Source organism: Camelus ferus, chromosome 2 (assembly GCF_009834535.1).
Source record: "Camelus ferus isolate YT-003-E chromosome 2, BCGSAC_Cfer_1.0, whole genome shotgun sequence".
Lineage (NCBI taxonomy): Eukaryota > Metazoa > Chordata > Mammalia > Artiodactyla > Camelidae > Camelus > Camelus ferus.
Genome location: NC_045697.1, coordinates 111,755,698 through 111,772,348, shown reverse-complemented (window position 1 = coordinate 111,772,348; position 16,651 = coordinate 111,755,698). Strand labels below are relative to the sequence as shown.

At 45.0% G+C, this 16,651-nt stretch overlaps 1 protein-coding gene across 1 annotated transcript; it reads right to left on the bottom strand.

Annotated features, from left to right (window-relative positions):
- Positions 1-14,091: 14,091 nt before the first annotated feature.
- On the bottom strand, positions 14,092-15,201 carry LOC106729836 (putative tripartite motif-containing protein 61). The gene has a single exon (XM_014560645.2). The coding sequence runs from the start codon at positions 15,109-15,111 to the stop codon at positions 14,092-14,094; it is 1,020 nt and encodes a 339-aa protein (XP_014416131.1). The 5' UTR covers positions 15,112-15,201.
- Positions 15,202-16,651: the final 1,450 nt, after the last annotated feature.

The following is a 16,651-nucleotide window of genomic DNA, read 5'->3' as shown; positions in this document are numbered from 1 at the left end:
CTGCAGAAAATTCTCATGCCTCCTTTCCCCCCTCACAGAAACACTCCCCATTCCTGATAGTCACTGGGGAGCCTTCTGGTGCTGATCAAAGAAGTTTGACACATTATGGAAATGTCTGATCGTGAAACAAACCCCTCCCTTTTTGTTATAAAAGCAAAACTTGCCCCTTCTGCTCGAGGAGGTGTAACGTTTTTCCACCTTTTCCCTTGTGCACAAGGGATCTCTTTTAATACAAAGCTCTGCTCGCCTAAGAGTCCTGTGGAAATGATAGTCATTTCTCTGGTATTGCTGTCCAAGAATCTGGAAAGGGCCTAGTGACGTAAGATGGGGAGCCCTTCTAGGAGGGAGGCTGAGCCAGGACCTCTCTGGGCCCCCAGGCTCCCGGGATCCCAGAGGAGGAGATTCCTTCTGGGGCAGAGGGCAGAGCTGCCTGAAGCGCTGTTGTTTCAGTGTCCTTGGGGCGGCTGCTACCCTGCCGGGGCTTTGGCTTTGGTCCATCTGTCACAGGCAGGCGTGGCTTCTCCCCTTTCTTCTCTTTCTCTTACTCCCCTTCTTTTCCTTTCCCTTTTTTTTTTTTTTTTTTTTTTCTTAGCAAGGAGGCGGGAGTCCTTCATCTGCTCTGTTGTGTCTGGTCTGTTCTCTTCAATTTTCTATTCTGCTGACTGGGAAGGTTGGCCTGAATCTGAAAATCCAAGACTGATCCCCAGGGGTTGGTTCAGGCACCATTGGAATTGCTTCCCCTCTGCATGTCTCTTTGACTGTGGTGCACCTGGATGACTGTCCTTGTTTGACTTCACGTTGTAAGCCCCAATGCTATTTTTCTAAGCAAAGTCAGTATTTGTGGGGAGAGGACCTTTGTGACTATGTAAGTCAGTGGAGCCGTAGAGGCTACAGACTGCTCTCAGCTCACTGCTATTTCTGGGAAAATCAGTTATTCCCCACCTGGGAACATTTCTGAGCCATGTACTCCTGTGATTTCTCTCCTTGTCTGCTTAGTGAGTGGTATAGACTGTTACATATAATGAAGCAGGGATTGGACCTGGTCTACAGTGTATATTGTTAAAAATTGATGGGAAGGTCAAGGTCTGAGGCAGCAGTGCTCTCTGCAGTGGCCAGTGGCCTGGGGTTTGTTAGAGCAGGTCTTTGGGAGTAACTGGGGACCACTTTTGTCCTGGGCTCCATGTTAATTGGGCCTGTTGCCTGTGGAGCATTGGCCCCTGGCCAGTGGCTCTGGGATTCTGTCCAGCAGCTACCTGAGCACTTCTGTCTCAGGGACAGTGCTGACTGCTGCCTCTGACCAGGCATCGCTGCCCACAGAGCTTTCAGTTCTGGGGTGAAAGAAACAGGGCTTTAGTCCTGACCTGTCTGTTTCTGGTCACACCAGCCTCTTGAAAGAACAATGGGAAATGAGAGCCCTGTTCCATCCTGCTCTTGTTCCATAGGGTGTATTTTGCAAAAACTGGGAGAGCTTTAATTACGCTTAGGAAGAAGATACTTTTTTCCTTAACATTAAGTAGCCGTAATATTCTTTAAACTCGGCATGCAAAAAAAAAAAAAAAAAACCCAAAACTGATTCTTTTTGTATATACAGGTTAAAAAGTTTGGCTTGATAAAACACTTCTTTTTTTCCCCATAATTTTGACCCTGAGGGAACAAAAATATTCCTAGGAGAAACCCTGAAGTTACAGATCTCATCATGTCCTTAAAAAATAAGCACAGCCCACGTTGCCTGAGAGTAAAGCAATGGGTTATTTAGTAAAACTTCAAACCAAAGGAAAAGAAGCAGGAAAGAGGCTTTTTAAACTCAAGTAAGTAAATTTAACTTATTCCAACTGTTAATTTTGGTCTTACACCTTGCAGGTAAATTGCCATAACATGGGTGGTCATGATTTCTTATCTTTCCATTTGCATGTTGTTTATTGTTACAAAAAGGGAAATTTGTTTTGCAAAGGAGCTCTTTTCAATTGGATTTTTTAAAAAAAGGTAAGGGCTTACAAATCAAACATTTCTAAATACAAAAAAAAAAAAAAATTAACCAAAATAAATTTCAGGTTCACATGATCTGGTGAATATTCAGTATTTAAATTACTATCTAGTATTAGAATTAAGGTTTGTTAATTAATACAGACATCTTTAAAGTCATCATTATTAAGTATATTACTTTTATTGTACCCAGGTTTACTGAAAGTCAATAAACTCACTTTATGTATGTTGAAAAATGCCAGCAAGAAAATTAACTCAGTATGACAATACTGTCTTAAGTAATAAAATAGAGATAAATAATGTAAAAGCTTTTAGATAAACTGTTTAGAAAAAATGTTTTAGCTTTTCCAGATTCTTAGTAACTTGAAACCTTAGAGAGTTTTGCTAAATTAAGTTAATTGATCAAAATTCCTAAAAAGCCTGGGTCATTTTTATCAAGATAATATACTTAAGCCATCAAAAAGAAAAGGTCTAGATCATTTTAATTAAGATAAAATATTGAAACATTTACTGTTAAGTTTAAGTTTGCCCCCTTTTGCCTTCTTGTGAGAGAAAAAAAAAATCTAAAGATGTTTGGGTTTATTAGACACGCAACTGGCACCACATTAAAAAGGGAAATTATGCTATGAAATAAAAGTATGTTTTTAGAGGTTATGGAATATGTTGTTTGCTAATCAGGAAATTCTGGCAGGACAAACAGGTTGTATTTGCTTGCTTCTTGGTTTTCACTAGAGATTAAGGTTTTTTTTTTTAAGGGTTAAAAATTATAATGTGCAATTGAAGTTACTAAAACAATAAAGGAAGCATTTCAGTGTGTAAAAAAGTAGGAAATATATTGTTGATGGTAGAAGATGTGAAAAGTGGAAATACATTTGTTGGAGAAAAAGAGGGGAATAGTTTTATCCTAAAGGTGGATAAAAGTGATGGAAAGCGTGTGGAAAAGGAGCCTTGAGAGAAGAGTTCTGTACATGGTCAACGTTGGTTAAGATTCGATTGCATTTAATTAGGTAAATGAAATGTGTTCTTAAAAGTAAGCTGATAGAAGACGGGAGTTTGGTTTTATCTTTCTGTTAAAAGAACAAAGTTTTATTAGAATACTGCTTTTGATAACAGATTTTGGCAATTACTTTGCCTTTAAGTGATCTATAATTCCTTTTAAAATCTTTTGTCACTTTAGACTAACCAAAACAGTTTGTTTGTGGCCAATTAAACATGCATTGTACATCTGCTTTAACCATTTAAAGAAAAAGTACATTTAAAAATTAAAGCAGAGTAACTGTGGCTAAAACATTCAAAATAGAGCTGGATGGCCACTGTGGACGAGGTCTCACACACTTTCCTGGTGTTACCGAGAATCTGAATTTCTCAGCTACAGCACATTTAAGGACACCACCAACTGTTCTCAGAACAGTATCTGCTAGCAACTGCCAACTGCAACCTTATGGCCACAAGGTACCTATAAAATCAGAAGTGACACCCAAACAATGGTCCACCCTACCAGCCTCGGAAGGCCAGAGACTCACCTGGGAGACTTACTGTCCCCCAAGACTATGGGATAACTGGTAACTGGAACCTTCATTTTTGCGCCCTGAGTAATTCAGTTCCCTGAATTAGTTAAAAGCGGCTATACCCAGTGGTACTGTTGGTTGAAACAGGAAATACAGTTCAAAAACAATGCATACTCCCCATGGGGAGCCCCTGGCTTCTGTTAGGTAAGACTGAACCCCAAATCTGGATGCCAGTCAGTGCTCAGCTCCACCCTGAAAAGCAGTATTTGGTTGTACCCTAAACACAGTAGGGCTCAGAGGACACTCCAGCCTGGCCCATCGTGGAGACTCCAGTACGAAACGCTATCTGGTGATGGGGAAAGAACAGTTATGCTAGGAAGGCAGGCTCAGTGAAACCGTGGTGCTCTCTGACTTATAAAAATAAAACTGTTAATGTCAGAAGGACAAGAATCTGCTACAGCACTCAGCCCACGGGAAACCTTTTTTGTTCCAAGTGAGTAAGACTTTTAACAGCCTAGATGCTGAAAGACAAGCTATTTCTAGAAACCAGTTTGTCTCTACTTCTGGAAATCAGTCTAATGGAGGCTCAATGGCCAGAAAAACACTTCAGGTTGTTAGTCCAAGAAACACCACCACTGTTCAGAAATAACACAAGAAATACCACTTGTTTACAGTAAATCAAGGGGGAAAGCATGTAACTGGCCTCACTAAAGAGCACGACAGTGCTGGCAGGGGACCTTCTGGGTGGCTGTGTTCTGACTCGAGGAGCCGTGTCAGTGGGACCTGAACTTAGGATTCTTGTCTTCTGTGTAGTTGCCCTGGTTTGTAGAGCTAGGTGTAAATGTTGTATAGGATATAGACAAGGCCTGTTTTACCAAAGAATCCCAGGAGATTTCAAATATTCTATGTGGCCCAGCCCCGGCCTCATCCAAGCCAGGTAGTTAGAGACTTGTCTGCTTCCTGTCAGGTAGCACCCAGGCCCTAAGTCAGCCTTGATGCCACTGCAGAAGACCCACCTGCGGCCTCCAACGATCCCTTAAGAATGAGGGGACATAGAGACACATAGTGTAAGATACCACTTACATGTGGAATCTAAAAACATACAGCAAACTAGTGAATATAACAGAAAAGAAACAGACTCACAGATGTAGAGAAGAAACTAGTGGTTACCAGTGGGGAGAGGGAAGGGGGGGGCAAGATGGAGGTGGAGGATTGAGGGGTACAGAGTATCAGGTGTAAAATAAGCCTCAAGGCTGTGCTGTACAACATGGGGAACACAGCCAATATTTCATAATAACTACAAATGGGGTATAACCTTTAAAACTTGTGAATTACTACACTGTATACCTGTAACATATAATGTCGTACATCAGCTATACTTCAATTTAAAAATATGATATTGTAAAATAAATACATAAATACAGTTTAAGAATGAAAACAAAAATGACGGGACATAAAGTCTGTGGGGAAAGAGACAGGAAGTCAGAGCACAGCCGTTTTGGAAAAGGACCCCAGATGGTCTTGGAAAAACCCACTTTGCAGGCTAAAAATCAAAAGCCCTGGGGCATGAGTCCCAGAAGAAGAAAAAAGGATTAAAAGATTAACCTTATCTCAGTTACACTCAGGAGTGTACCTAACTGCCGCAAGACCAGAAGCTCAACTGCAACTTCTAACCTTGTCTGCTCCTGTGTTTTCTTGGAGAACGTTCTGACGCATTCCTTTCCCCTCCCAGAAGTGCTCCCTGGTCCTGATGGTCTGCAGGAGCCACCTACTGCTGAGCAAAGAGCTTTGATTATTTCTGGAAATGATCACTGATCATGAGACAGCCCCCACCCATTTTGTTATAAAACCAACTCTTACCCCTTCTCCTACCAGAGTAGACACGCTTTCCCTGCCTTCTCCCTTGTGCAGAAGTGATCACTTATAATAAAAACCTTTGCTTGTCTAAGAGTCTTGTGGAAATGATATTCATTTTTATGGCATTGCTCTCCAAGAATCTGGAAAGGGTCCAGTAACAACTCCATTTTGGAAGGTGTCTATCTGATGCTATAAAAACATTAGATAATTATCTTAAGTGGTAACCACGGTATTAGACACCTTCATTGAAAAATATCTTCCAGGTGACACATAAGGACATCTTCACAGATGAATCTTCAGATGCCAGGGGTTGGCTTCCACGTCCCTCTCCCCTCCTCTTTGAGCTTCCCTTCCATGTCGGGGATCTCTGATCCTTGAGGATCCGTCTCCTGTTTCTCACAGCTGATTCACATCTGCCCGGCTCTCCTCCCATTCCAACCCCCTTGCCTCCCCCGCCAACTCCACTAACCTCCCCAAATCTCCCAGGTTGAGACTGAAGGGAGATGGAGGCAGCAGAGGGTCCATGTGCTCGGATGCTGGGGGGCAGCGTCCAGGCCTGGTCTCAGAGCCGGGGCCATTCAGGGCGCTTCCTGGGTCCCCCACCCTTTCAGGGACACAGGGAAGATGGGGAACTGTCCTCATCTTCCCTCTCATTTGTGTGTGGGCCTAAGTACAGATATGACAAGGCCTCCTGGAATAGTTTGGTTTTGAACAGCAAGAAACTGGTGTGACACAGAATTTCAGGGTGTTTGTATTACTTCTGGTCCTCATTTGGGTTGCTGAATTATAGATTTCCTGACTATTCTCAACACAGTTCTCAAAACTACATTAACAGTCAACAAAATCATGTTGAATTCCCTGGAAGACCTAAAATCCAGTGTGATTATCACCAAAAGAAATTCCAGGAAGTTGATTACAACATAAAAGGAAACTGTGTGTATATGTCCTTATGAAAAAGCCAGCAAGTATTTCTGTTCCATAAAGTAACCACACATGTAGGTACATAAAACCTTAAGTAGTGAGTCCACATATTGAGAAAGAAAATAGAACAGCAGTGAGCACGGTGCCTGGCACAAGGGCTCCCCAGGCAGGAGGCCCTGGGAGTGGCCCACGGCTCCCGCAGGTGTGGTCCAGGTGAGAGGCAGAGGTCAGGCCACAACCACACCCACAGCTGGAGCTTCCCTCCCCCAACCCAGTCCTCCTCTGCACACAGGGAATCACCCACTCAGCTGGCAGGAGTCTGTTGTTAACGAATCCAGTAAGCACCTCCCACCCTCAGACCTCCCAGGCCACCCCAGCTTGGCCGGCATCCCCCAACCCCTACCATGGTGGGATCACCCAGCACCCAGGGCAGCTCGGTTGTCCCGACTCAGGCCCCCAGGGGATTCCGTCCCCGCCCCCCCCCCACCCCGGAATTTGAGTTGCTCTCACCTGCCCAGCTCCTGGGTCCTGGCTCTGTGTTGGGGGAGCTGCTCTGTGTCCTTAAGGCCCGGGCGCAGTCTCCACCCACCCCACCAGGACTCTGGGCTCCTCTCTTCCTCTCAGAGCAGATGACCTTCCTCGATGCAGGTCTGAGCACCCGACAAAGCCAGCGTTCTCAGTTCACACTGGGGCCAGAGTGTGGCCCCTTGGGCTTTATAAGCCTGGAGGGAGGGTCCTCTCCTTCACTCCCATTGGACAGAGCTCGGATGCAATCAGCCTTGGGAACCTCTCATCTTCGTCTCTGATTGCATCTTCTGTCCGTGGATGCTGGGGGACACGCCTACCTTAATCCCCTCTAGCTAATTCCATCAGAGATCTAGTTTATGACACCATCCAATACTTTGGAAAGTCCTGGCTTTGCTTCTCTCCAGTGAAATTGCTCAGCAGTCTTGGCCTGTCCCTTCAGAGCTTGTTGGAATTCCATCTGCCCCTGGAAAGAGGTGTTTCTGGAGTCTGGCCTCATCTCTGCTTTGTGCATTTCCAAGGGCTTTCTGCAGTTGTCCACGTGGCAGACCCCCAGGCAGCAGACAAGCTCTCAGGAGCAGCCCCTCCCCTTCAGATGGTGGGGGCTCTTGGGGGTGCTGGAGCGGGTTGGGGAGGGACTGTGCCAGGGAGTCGCCAGCACAGGCAGCAGAGCAGGAGGCCCTGGATGCAGTGAATCAGAAGTTTGCCTTGAGGAGGCCTTGAATGTAGTTTTAGGAAGTCCCACTGGTGACGCTGACGTTCTGTGGGTTCCTCAGTAATCCTGAGTGTCCGCCTCCGGATCTGACCCTTCTCAAATCTCTGTGTTCCTAGAAGACTAAGTTACTGTATTAGGACCGCCTCCATGGCGTCCCCTCCCTGACAGCCCAGTCCCTCCTGTGTCACCATCACACCTGTGGAGCGCTCCTGTCCGTGCACTCTGACCCTCAGCGTGGGACCCGAGGATCCCAGCACCTTCCCCACAGGCGGGCAGCTGTGGTCCCCGCGGAGGGCGATGGGCCCAGAGGGAAGGTTCCCCTGGTGTCCGCGAGGACAGCCATACACTCCGAGGACAGCAGGAAGGTTTTCTCACTCAGGAGCACACAGGCCTGCACTCCAGAGCCATCCTGCTTAAAAGTGTTTCAGGGAACAATGAGATGGTGCCAATGCCAGAAAAGTCTCCCCGCGTGGAAGTGCCATGTGGTGGCCTCCTCGCCTGTTTCCCTTTCTAGACAAATCCACCTAATGAAATTTTTTTAATTTTAATTTTATAATATTTTAGATGTACAGCAAAGTGATTCAGTTTTATATATATAGATAAAATGTATTCTTATATATATATATATATATAATGTATTCTTTTTCAGATTCTTTTCCACTCGAGGTTATCATGTTATACTGAGTATAGTTCCCTGTGCTATATAGTAGGTCCCCCTTGATTATCTATTTTATATATAGTAGTTAGTATCTACAACTCTTTAACTCCCAATTTATCCCTCCCCACCCCCTTTCCCCACTGGTAGCCATAAATTTGTTTTCCATGTCTGTGATTCTGTTCAAAAGGTATTTTTTAAATGACACCCAGAGTGGCAGAGTTTGAACAGACACTCACATCCTGCTGCTGGGGCTGTACATTGGTACAGGAGTTCTGTAGGGTAAAAGCCCTTCAGGTTTTCCTTCGGTTTGCATCAGAAATTCCATTTCTAGAAATTTTACCTTTTAATCCAAATTGTACATGATTCCTCCTCCCCCTTTCCTCTTAGGCAACTATAATTCCCTTTTCTATTTCTGTCAGATTGTTTCTGTTTTGTAAATAATTTCCTTTGTATCATTTTTTTTAGGTTCCACTTGTAAGTCATATCATAAAATATTTGTCTTTCTCTGTCTGACTTACTTGACTTAGTATGATAATCTGTAGGTTCAAGAAAAAAAATCCAGCAGAATTCCTAGGTCTGGTATCTGTGACTATATTTTAATGATGTGATGTTATGTAAAGAAATAGATTGAACTCCTGATTCACACTTACTAGCTGTGTGGCCATGGCCTTGGCCTAGAGGGGGTGCTCAACACACCACTGTTCTTGCCAGGCTAGAGCTCTGTCTCCAGTACTGGCATCACCCCACACCCTTAATTTCCCAGCTGTCCTGAAGACAGCTGCTCTGACCTTAAATCTCTACCTTTTTGGCCAGGTCTCATTTTATTTTTATGATACATTTTATTGGCGAGGGGAGGTTATTAGGTTTATTTATTTATTTATTTTTAGAGGCGGTACTGCGGATTGAACCCAGGACCTTGTGCATCCTGAGCGCAGACTGTACCAGTTGAGCTGTGTCCTCCCCACCCAGGTCTCACTTTAGATAAGGAGTACTCTCTTTCATCACTAGAGTGTAGGCAGTGACTGTCAGAGTATTTGAAGCACTTTCAAACACACTTAGAACATGTTACTGTACCTGCACGGCCATTCGTGGACCTACAGGTATCTGGGTGCAAGAACAGAATACCCCAGGGACCAGGAAGAGTTTTGTGAAGCTTATTCAATGGTTGAGTTCCCTAGTCCCCATCTGAAGCACTAGAAAAAAAGGGAGACTATCTAAGATGCCCCAGTAAAACTGCACTAAGAAAAGTGCCTCCAGTGAGGAACACAGGTGTCTTCAGAAGAAGTCCAGTTTCCGGTTTCTGCGTGGTGTGCGTGATCGATGTTGCAAAGGAGACTCAAACAAAGATCAGTGGGTTCCTATCCCAAACCCAGGAGCATGGAATCTTAGATATTTCTGTTGACATTTTTCCACAAGGGCTGGTGGGACAGGGATGCTGGGAGGCCCCAAGGAAAGCTACTGTACTAGGACAGATGAGAAATGCTGTGGACCTGACCTGGGCTGAAGTGAGTGGATTCCACAGTGGACATATACAAATGGGTGACTGACTGGCTATAAAGAGGGAGCCAGTGGAAGGAGGCTCCTGGCTCATGGCTTGGATGTTTGGGTGATTTGAGCTGCCCATTCAGAGATACGAAAGGCCACGGAAGAGTAGTCTGGGAAGAAACTGAAGGTAAATATTGGTCACATTGGGCTATCACATTGGATTTCACCGAGAGAGCCAGGCAAAGGAGCTCAGTACACAGAGATCCTGACATTTACTGGTCAGGTCATGGCAAGAGGTAGTGGGTGGGAATCTCAGTGCAGAATTAAGTAAGCCGCCAGAGTAGATCAAATCCCAAAAGGGCTTTTTGACACAAGAGAGCAAGGCACATGGCCCTTTGAAATACGCTGAGATCACCTAATTGACAAAGGGTCTTGAAATGGTGATCCCTCAACCAGAAAAATGAACCAGTGTGTTATACATGAATCTATCCTCAGTGCTTTCAAGGACGTTACACAAGCACACATGCACACACACACACACACACACACAATTTTCTGGTTCAATCTTAAGGGAATGATAATCAAGATGTTACATAATTTTGTGAAAAAACAGCAACAACAAAAAAACCCCTAAGCATTGTAAGCAGGTCATTGGTTTGAATCAACCACTTACAAGGTGATTGAGTTCATGGCTGGCTGTAATATTAACGCCATGACAATTAAGTAATTTAATACAAGCAAAGTACATAAAACAGTGCCTGGAACTTGGAAAGAACAAAGTACAGATCAACTAATTCTATTTCAAGCAATGATCTTTCTCTCATCTGTAACATGGGAGGGAAACTAGACGCAGTGGAGAAGGCAAAGACGCAGAAGCCTGGTTATTTTACCCACTGCACTGCATTCCGAAAACAGCTATTCCCACAGTAAGCATACCTTCTGAACCCAGAGACTTAAAGAATCTTTTCCTTTGTCTCCTCTCTTCTCAACAAGAAGCCGTTTGTCATTTGCTTGCATCCCTTTCTAAGTGTCTCCAGATGTGGGTGATTCCCTGCCTTCCTTCCCTAGCTCTCTTCTCAGTTGGCATCTTTGGTTCTTCGGTCCAAGGCTCCCAGGCAGAATAGGGTCCACCGCACAGTTACAGCCCCCATCACACAGCCTTGGGGGAGGAGCGTGGGCGGGGCAGCAGGTCCAGTCTTCCTTGCGTGCCTGAGAGCAAACCTCTCAGTTGGGAGACTGAGAATTCTGACATGTTCTGCCTGTTGCTCCTGGTAACTTGATTCACAAGAGGTTGAAGACTGTCAGATGTGCATTTCTAACCCTGCCTGCTTCCTGATCTCCTAACAAGGCATCTCATTTAGTTACTCATGTATCAGACTTTTTATGAGCTCTAATTGCAGGTGGGGCATTGAACGAGAACCCTGGATGCACAGATTCCATCTGGAATCCCCACCACTAGAGAACTAACAGTCCAGAAAATGGAGAGAGACACGAACTACATGGTTTAAGGATTTCCTCCATCTGGATGGCTGTCCATTCAAGGAAGAAGATGAACGTTTTTCTTTTACCTTTTTTTTTAAAATTGTTTTTGTTGTATAAGGGGGAGGTAATTGGATTTATTTACTTGTTTATATTTACAGGAGGTAGTGGGGATTGATCCCAGGACCCCGTGCATGTTAAGCATGCACTCTACCACTTAAGCTAAACCCTCCCCCTAAATTTTTTTTTTTAATCAGCAACTGCATGAAATGGTTTCTAGCAATTTCCTGGTGAATGCCAAATAGACTTAGGTGTTTTGAAATTTTTAAAGTTATATTAAATTTTAGTAAAAATTTAGCATAGCCCAAAAAATCCTATGGACCCACAGAAGAACCAGAATTGCCAAAACAATCTTGAGGAAAAAGAATGAAGCTGGAGGGACAACCCATCTAGACTTCAGATGATTCTACAGAGCTACAGTAATCACCACAGGGGAGTATTGGCACAAAAGCAGACATACTGATCAATGGAACACAACAGAGAGCCCAAAAAGAAACTTGCACACCTACAGGTTTTTAATCCTGGACAAAGGAGACAAGAGGAAAAGCTTAAGGCTGCATACCATTCAATTAAGTTAGAACACTCTAACACCATTCAGGAACATGAACTCAAAATGGCTTAAAGGCTTAAATATAAGACATGACACCATAAAACTAGCAGAGAACACAGGCAAAACATTCTCTCACATAAATCATAGCATTATTTTCTTAGGGCAGTCTCCCAAGGCAGAAGAAATAAAAGCAAAAATAAACAAATTGGACCTAATCAAACTTCATGCTTTTGCACAATGAAGGAAACAATAAACAAAACCAAAGGACAACCTATAGATTGAGTGAAAATATTTGCAAATGATGCAACTGACAAGGGCTTAATTTCCAAAAAATAGAAACAGATGGTAAAACTCAATTTAAAAAAGTAATTTAAAAATGGGCAGAAGATGTAAATAGGCACATCTCCAAAGGAGACATCCAAATGGCCATCAGGCACATGAAATATGATCAACATTGTTAATTACTGGAGAAATGGAAATGAGGTATCTCCTCACACCTGTCAGACAGCCATAATCAAAATGTCAACAAATAATAAATGCTGGAGAGGATGTGGAGAAAAGGGCACCCTCCTACACTTTTGGTGGGAATGTAAATTGATGCAGCCACTATGGAAAACAGTATGGGGCTCCTTTAAAAAACTAAAAATAGAGTTACCATGTGATCCAGTAATCTCAGTCCTAGGCATATATCCAGAAAAGACGAAAACTCTAACTAGAAAAGGTACATGCACCCGATGTTCACAGCAATACTATTTCTAATAGCCAAGATGTGGAAGCAACGTAAATGTCCATCAAGTGATGACTAGATGAGGAAGATACAGCATATATCTATATCTGCAACAGAATATTACTCAGCCAAAAATAAGAAAGAAAAAATGCAATTTGTAGGAACATGGAAGACCCTAGAGATTATTATACTAAGTGAAGTCAGACAGAGAAAGACAAATACTATTTATCACTTATATGTAGAATCTAAAAAATAGTAAAAATGAACTTATTAGCAAACCAGAAACAGATTCATGGACGTAGAAAACAATTTTATAGTTACCAAAGTGGAAGGAAGGGGAGAGAGAGATTTGGAGTATAAGATTAACTGCTATGTACTATCATTTATAAAGTAGATAAACAACAAGGCTTTACTGTGTAGTACCAGAAACTACATTCAATATCTTGTAAGAGACTATAACGGAAATAATTAAAGAAGGAATATATATATATATGTATATCACTGAATCACTTTGATGTACAACTAAAACTAACACAAAATTGTAAATCAACTATACTTCAATTTACAAAAAGACAAATTAGATATTTTATGGTAGAAATTTGGCAAGAACCAGTACCATGAAACATTTATTTTTTTTTAAATATTAAAATGTCAAGGAATTTATAATAGATTCCCAAACCTTTCCTGGGAGAAAAGAGGAACCACAAACACAGTATTATAATTTTAGAAAATAAAGTCTAAAACTAGCTGTATCATGGTAGTTGAAAAACACACAAAAATATACCCTGCCTCCTGGGACCCAAATACCTAAAAACCTAGGTACACTATTCTAAGGAGTGTTCTGGTCAACCCACTGAGGCAAAACCCAAGTTCTCAAAATGTACCTCTGTATCAAGACTGCTAATGCCACAAACATACTGAAAGGGAAAGAGATGGTTATTATCTCTCACAAAGACTTTGTGTGCAGTCAGGACGGCCACCAAACCAAGGATGTCTTGAGAAGGGAGAAATGTCATGAGCTTGGGGAGTTAGTGCAGAGGGAGTTCCTCTGCAGAAGAGCCTTCCTGGGTGAGAACCGCCTTGCTCAGCCAAGGCTGTCTTAACAGCTTGCCCAGATGTGGGGCAGAGGGGAGGCCCGAGGTTGAGGGTGAAAAGACATCAGCAGTCAGACATCAAAGATGGACTCAGGCTCTTTATTTCAAGGACTTGCCAAGAACACAGGAAGAACGTGGATCATACGGAAAGTCTCCCAAGGTGGCTCAGCGCTCATCTTCAACTATACTTATTGTAAGTGATTTAGAAAAAGGTCTATTGAGAAATAGGGCATAAGTTTTTATGTAAAAATTTCACTGAATGTATATAAATGTGATTGATCATTCAAATTGTAAAATGAAATTTCTCCCAAATCATAGTCCAGAAAAACGCCAATCCAACAGGCATTTCCTGAAACCCGTGTGTCATGTGTGGTTGCCCAGAGCTGAATTTGCCAGCAGCCATTGCTTGGGGAAGGTGACACAAGAGAATTTCTAGGGAAAGATTCTTTACACACCCCTAAGGACCATTCCCCACTGCCTCTGCCTTCTACCTGCCAAAAATGCCTGCCAGCATCAAAACCCTCCGAACTCAGGACAGCGGGCTAAGAGGTAAACACTTGGGAGGATGAACACAGTTTGGTTCCATCCTTTGAAAGGTTGCAGTTTTCTGATCTTGTGAAATTCGGAGGCTCTGGTGAGCAGTTTCAGGCTCCAGCGTCAAATGCACATGAAAGTTGCTAATCATTTTGTGCAAGCCAAAATACTGTGGGGGGAGAGTGAAAACCTCCTTCTTCACTTCAGACCAAAAGGCTGCTGGGCTCTCTAAATTTTCATAGCTTCTGTGGATTCTTTCAATGCCTGTGAGTAAATCCAGGTCAGTCTGGGAACACTTGTTGGTTATTTCATAAAGCAGACTTTTCAACGTGGATCCGTGGTCTGATATTTGGATTTTTTTCCCAGTTATTTTGTCTACAACACTCTTTTCTTCATTTAGCAGCTTAACATGAATTTCGTCATGCTCTGTTCCCAAGAAACGCTTAAAGTGTTCAACTTCAGAGTGCAGTTTGCTCCTTTGATTCTCCATGTTGGACACCAACTCAAATGACTTGGAGACTTGCATTTCTAAGCCCTTTTCAGCAGCTTCCAGCTGCTCTGTCAGGGGCTCCAGGTAGCCCTTGAGCCTCCTCCTGTGACACACTGCAGCTTGCTCCACGGGCACCAGGGGGTGGTGGCGGTGCTCAGAGGAGAGCCTGCACTGGGGACACAGCAGCTCCAGGTCCTCCTCACAGAACAGGCTCAGGGCCTGACTGTGCTTCTCACACAGGGGGGCCTCCCCCTGCCGGCCCCTCTTGGCCCTCGTGCTGGGAAGCTGCCTCACAGCGTCAGCCAGGTGGCTTAACTGGCTGTTCCTCCTGCAGCTGCGCTCAGGGCAGGGCTGCAGGCAGAGCGGGCAGGGGAAGAGGTCCCGGAGCCCCTCCCAGCGCTGCTGGAGGCAGGCGTGACAGAAGTTGTGCCCACAGCCCGTGGTCACCGGGTCCGTCAGGCAGTCCAGGCAGATGGGGCAGCTGGCCTCCGCGTGCAGCTGTGCCAGGGAGGCCGCCAGGGCCATCGTGCCGGGAGGGGTCCTGTCAGGGGAGACGCCCTCAGAAAAGCCCGGCTCTCCAGGGGCTGGGACAGGGACAAGCTTCCGACCCGTCACCTTCTCTCTGGCCTTCACGCCCGCCCGTGGGTCTCCCAGGACCCAGGGAGCTGTGTGCAGTGGGGCCGAGTCCTGCCCCTTCCTTCACCTCCACAGCCGCAGCCGCAGGGCCCGGAGCCCCAGGAGCCTCCGCTGCCTTGGGCACCTTGGTCCCTTTCACTCGGTGGCCGGAAATCGAGGCCTGAGAGGTCGTCCTCTCCTTCAGGGACAGCCCAGCTCCAGGTGGCCGTGAGGATCCCCAGCGTGGGCCAGTCAGCACATCCAGACGTGGGCCAGTCTCCGCACAGCTCAGCAGCTCCTTCCAGAAAATGCTAACACGGGGGAAAGAACACGCATTAAGGAGATAAACACCATGTACATAATAGGCAGTGTTTTACCAGTTTTTTCCTGGATTCAAACACATACATTTCCAAACAGAAAGGAATTGTAGTCAGTTAGGACAGCAGAGCCTGGTAATGGTTAATTAATGTGATTTAGTTAATACAGAGACTTAATACTAGAGAGATACAGAGTATAGTATTTACAAAAAAAAGGAAAAACCCTGTGATACGAAGAACACACTTCACAGCGACGAGGAGCCCAGTTGTCCCCACTCAGGCCCCCGGGGGATTCCGTCCCCACGCGGAGTCTGCACTTGCCTGCCCAGCTCCCGGGTCCTGGCTCTGTGCTGGGGGAGCTGCGCTGTGTCCTCAAGGCCCCGGCGTGCCTTCCACTCCCCACACTGGGACTCTGGTCTCCTCTCTTCCTCTCAGAGCAGATGACCTTCCTCCATGCAGTCTGAGCACTCGACACAGCCCGGGTTCTCAGTTCACTACTGGGGCCAGAATGTGTCCCCTTGGGCTTTATAAATGCCTGGAGGGAGGGTCCTCTCCTTCACTCCCATTGGACAGAGCTCGGATGCAGTCAGCCTTGGGAACCTCCCATCCTCCTCTGATTGCATCTTCTATCCAGTGTAGGATAAGACACACCCACCTTAATCCCCTCTAGCTAATTCCATCAGAGATCAAGTTTATGACACCATCCAATACTTTGGAAAGTCCTGGCTTTGCTTCTCTCCAGTGAAATTGCTCAGCAGTCTTGGCCTGTCCCTTCAGAGCTTGTTGGAATTCCATCTGCCCCTGGAAAGAGGTGTTTCTGGAGTCTGGCGTCACCTCTGCTTTGTGCATTTCCAAGGGCTTTCTGCAGTTGTCCACGTGGCAGACCCTCAGGCAGCTGACAAGCTCTCAGGAGCAGCCCCTCCCCTTCAGGCGGTGGGGGATCTGGGGGGTGTTGGAGCCGGTGGGGGAGGGGCTATGCCGGAGCATCACCAGCACAGGCAGGGGAGCAGGAGGCCCTGGATGCAGTAAATCAGAAGTTTTCCTTGGGGAGGCCTTGAATGTAGTTTAAAGAAGTCCCACTGGTGACGCTGACGTTCTGTGGGTTCCTCAGTAATCCTGAGTGTCCGCCTCCG

Bases quoted from the DNA above. Each gene is read 5' to 3' on its own strand.
- LOC106729836 (XM_014560645.2), bottom strand. From the start codon at position 15,111: ATGGCCCTGGCGGCCTCCCTGGCACAGCTGCACGCGGAGGCCAGCTGC.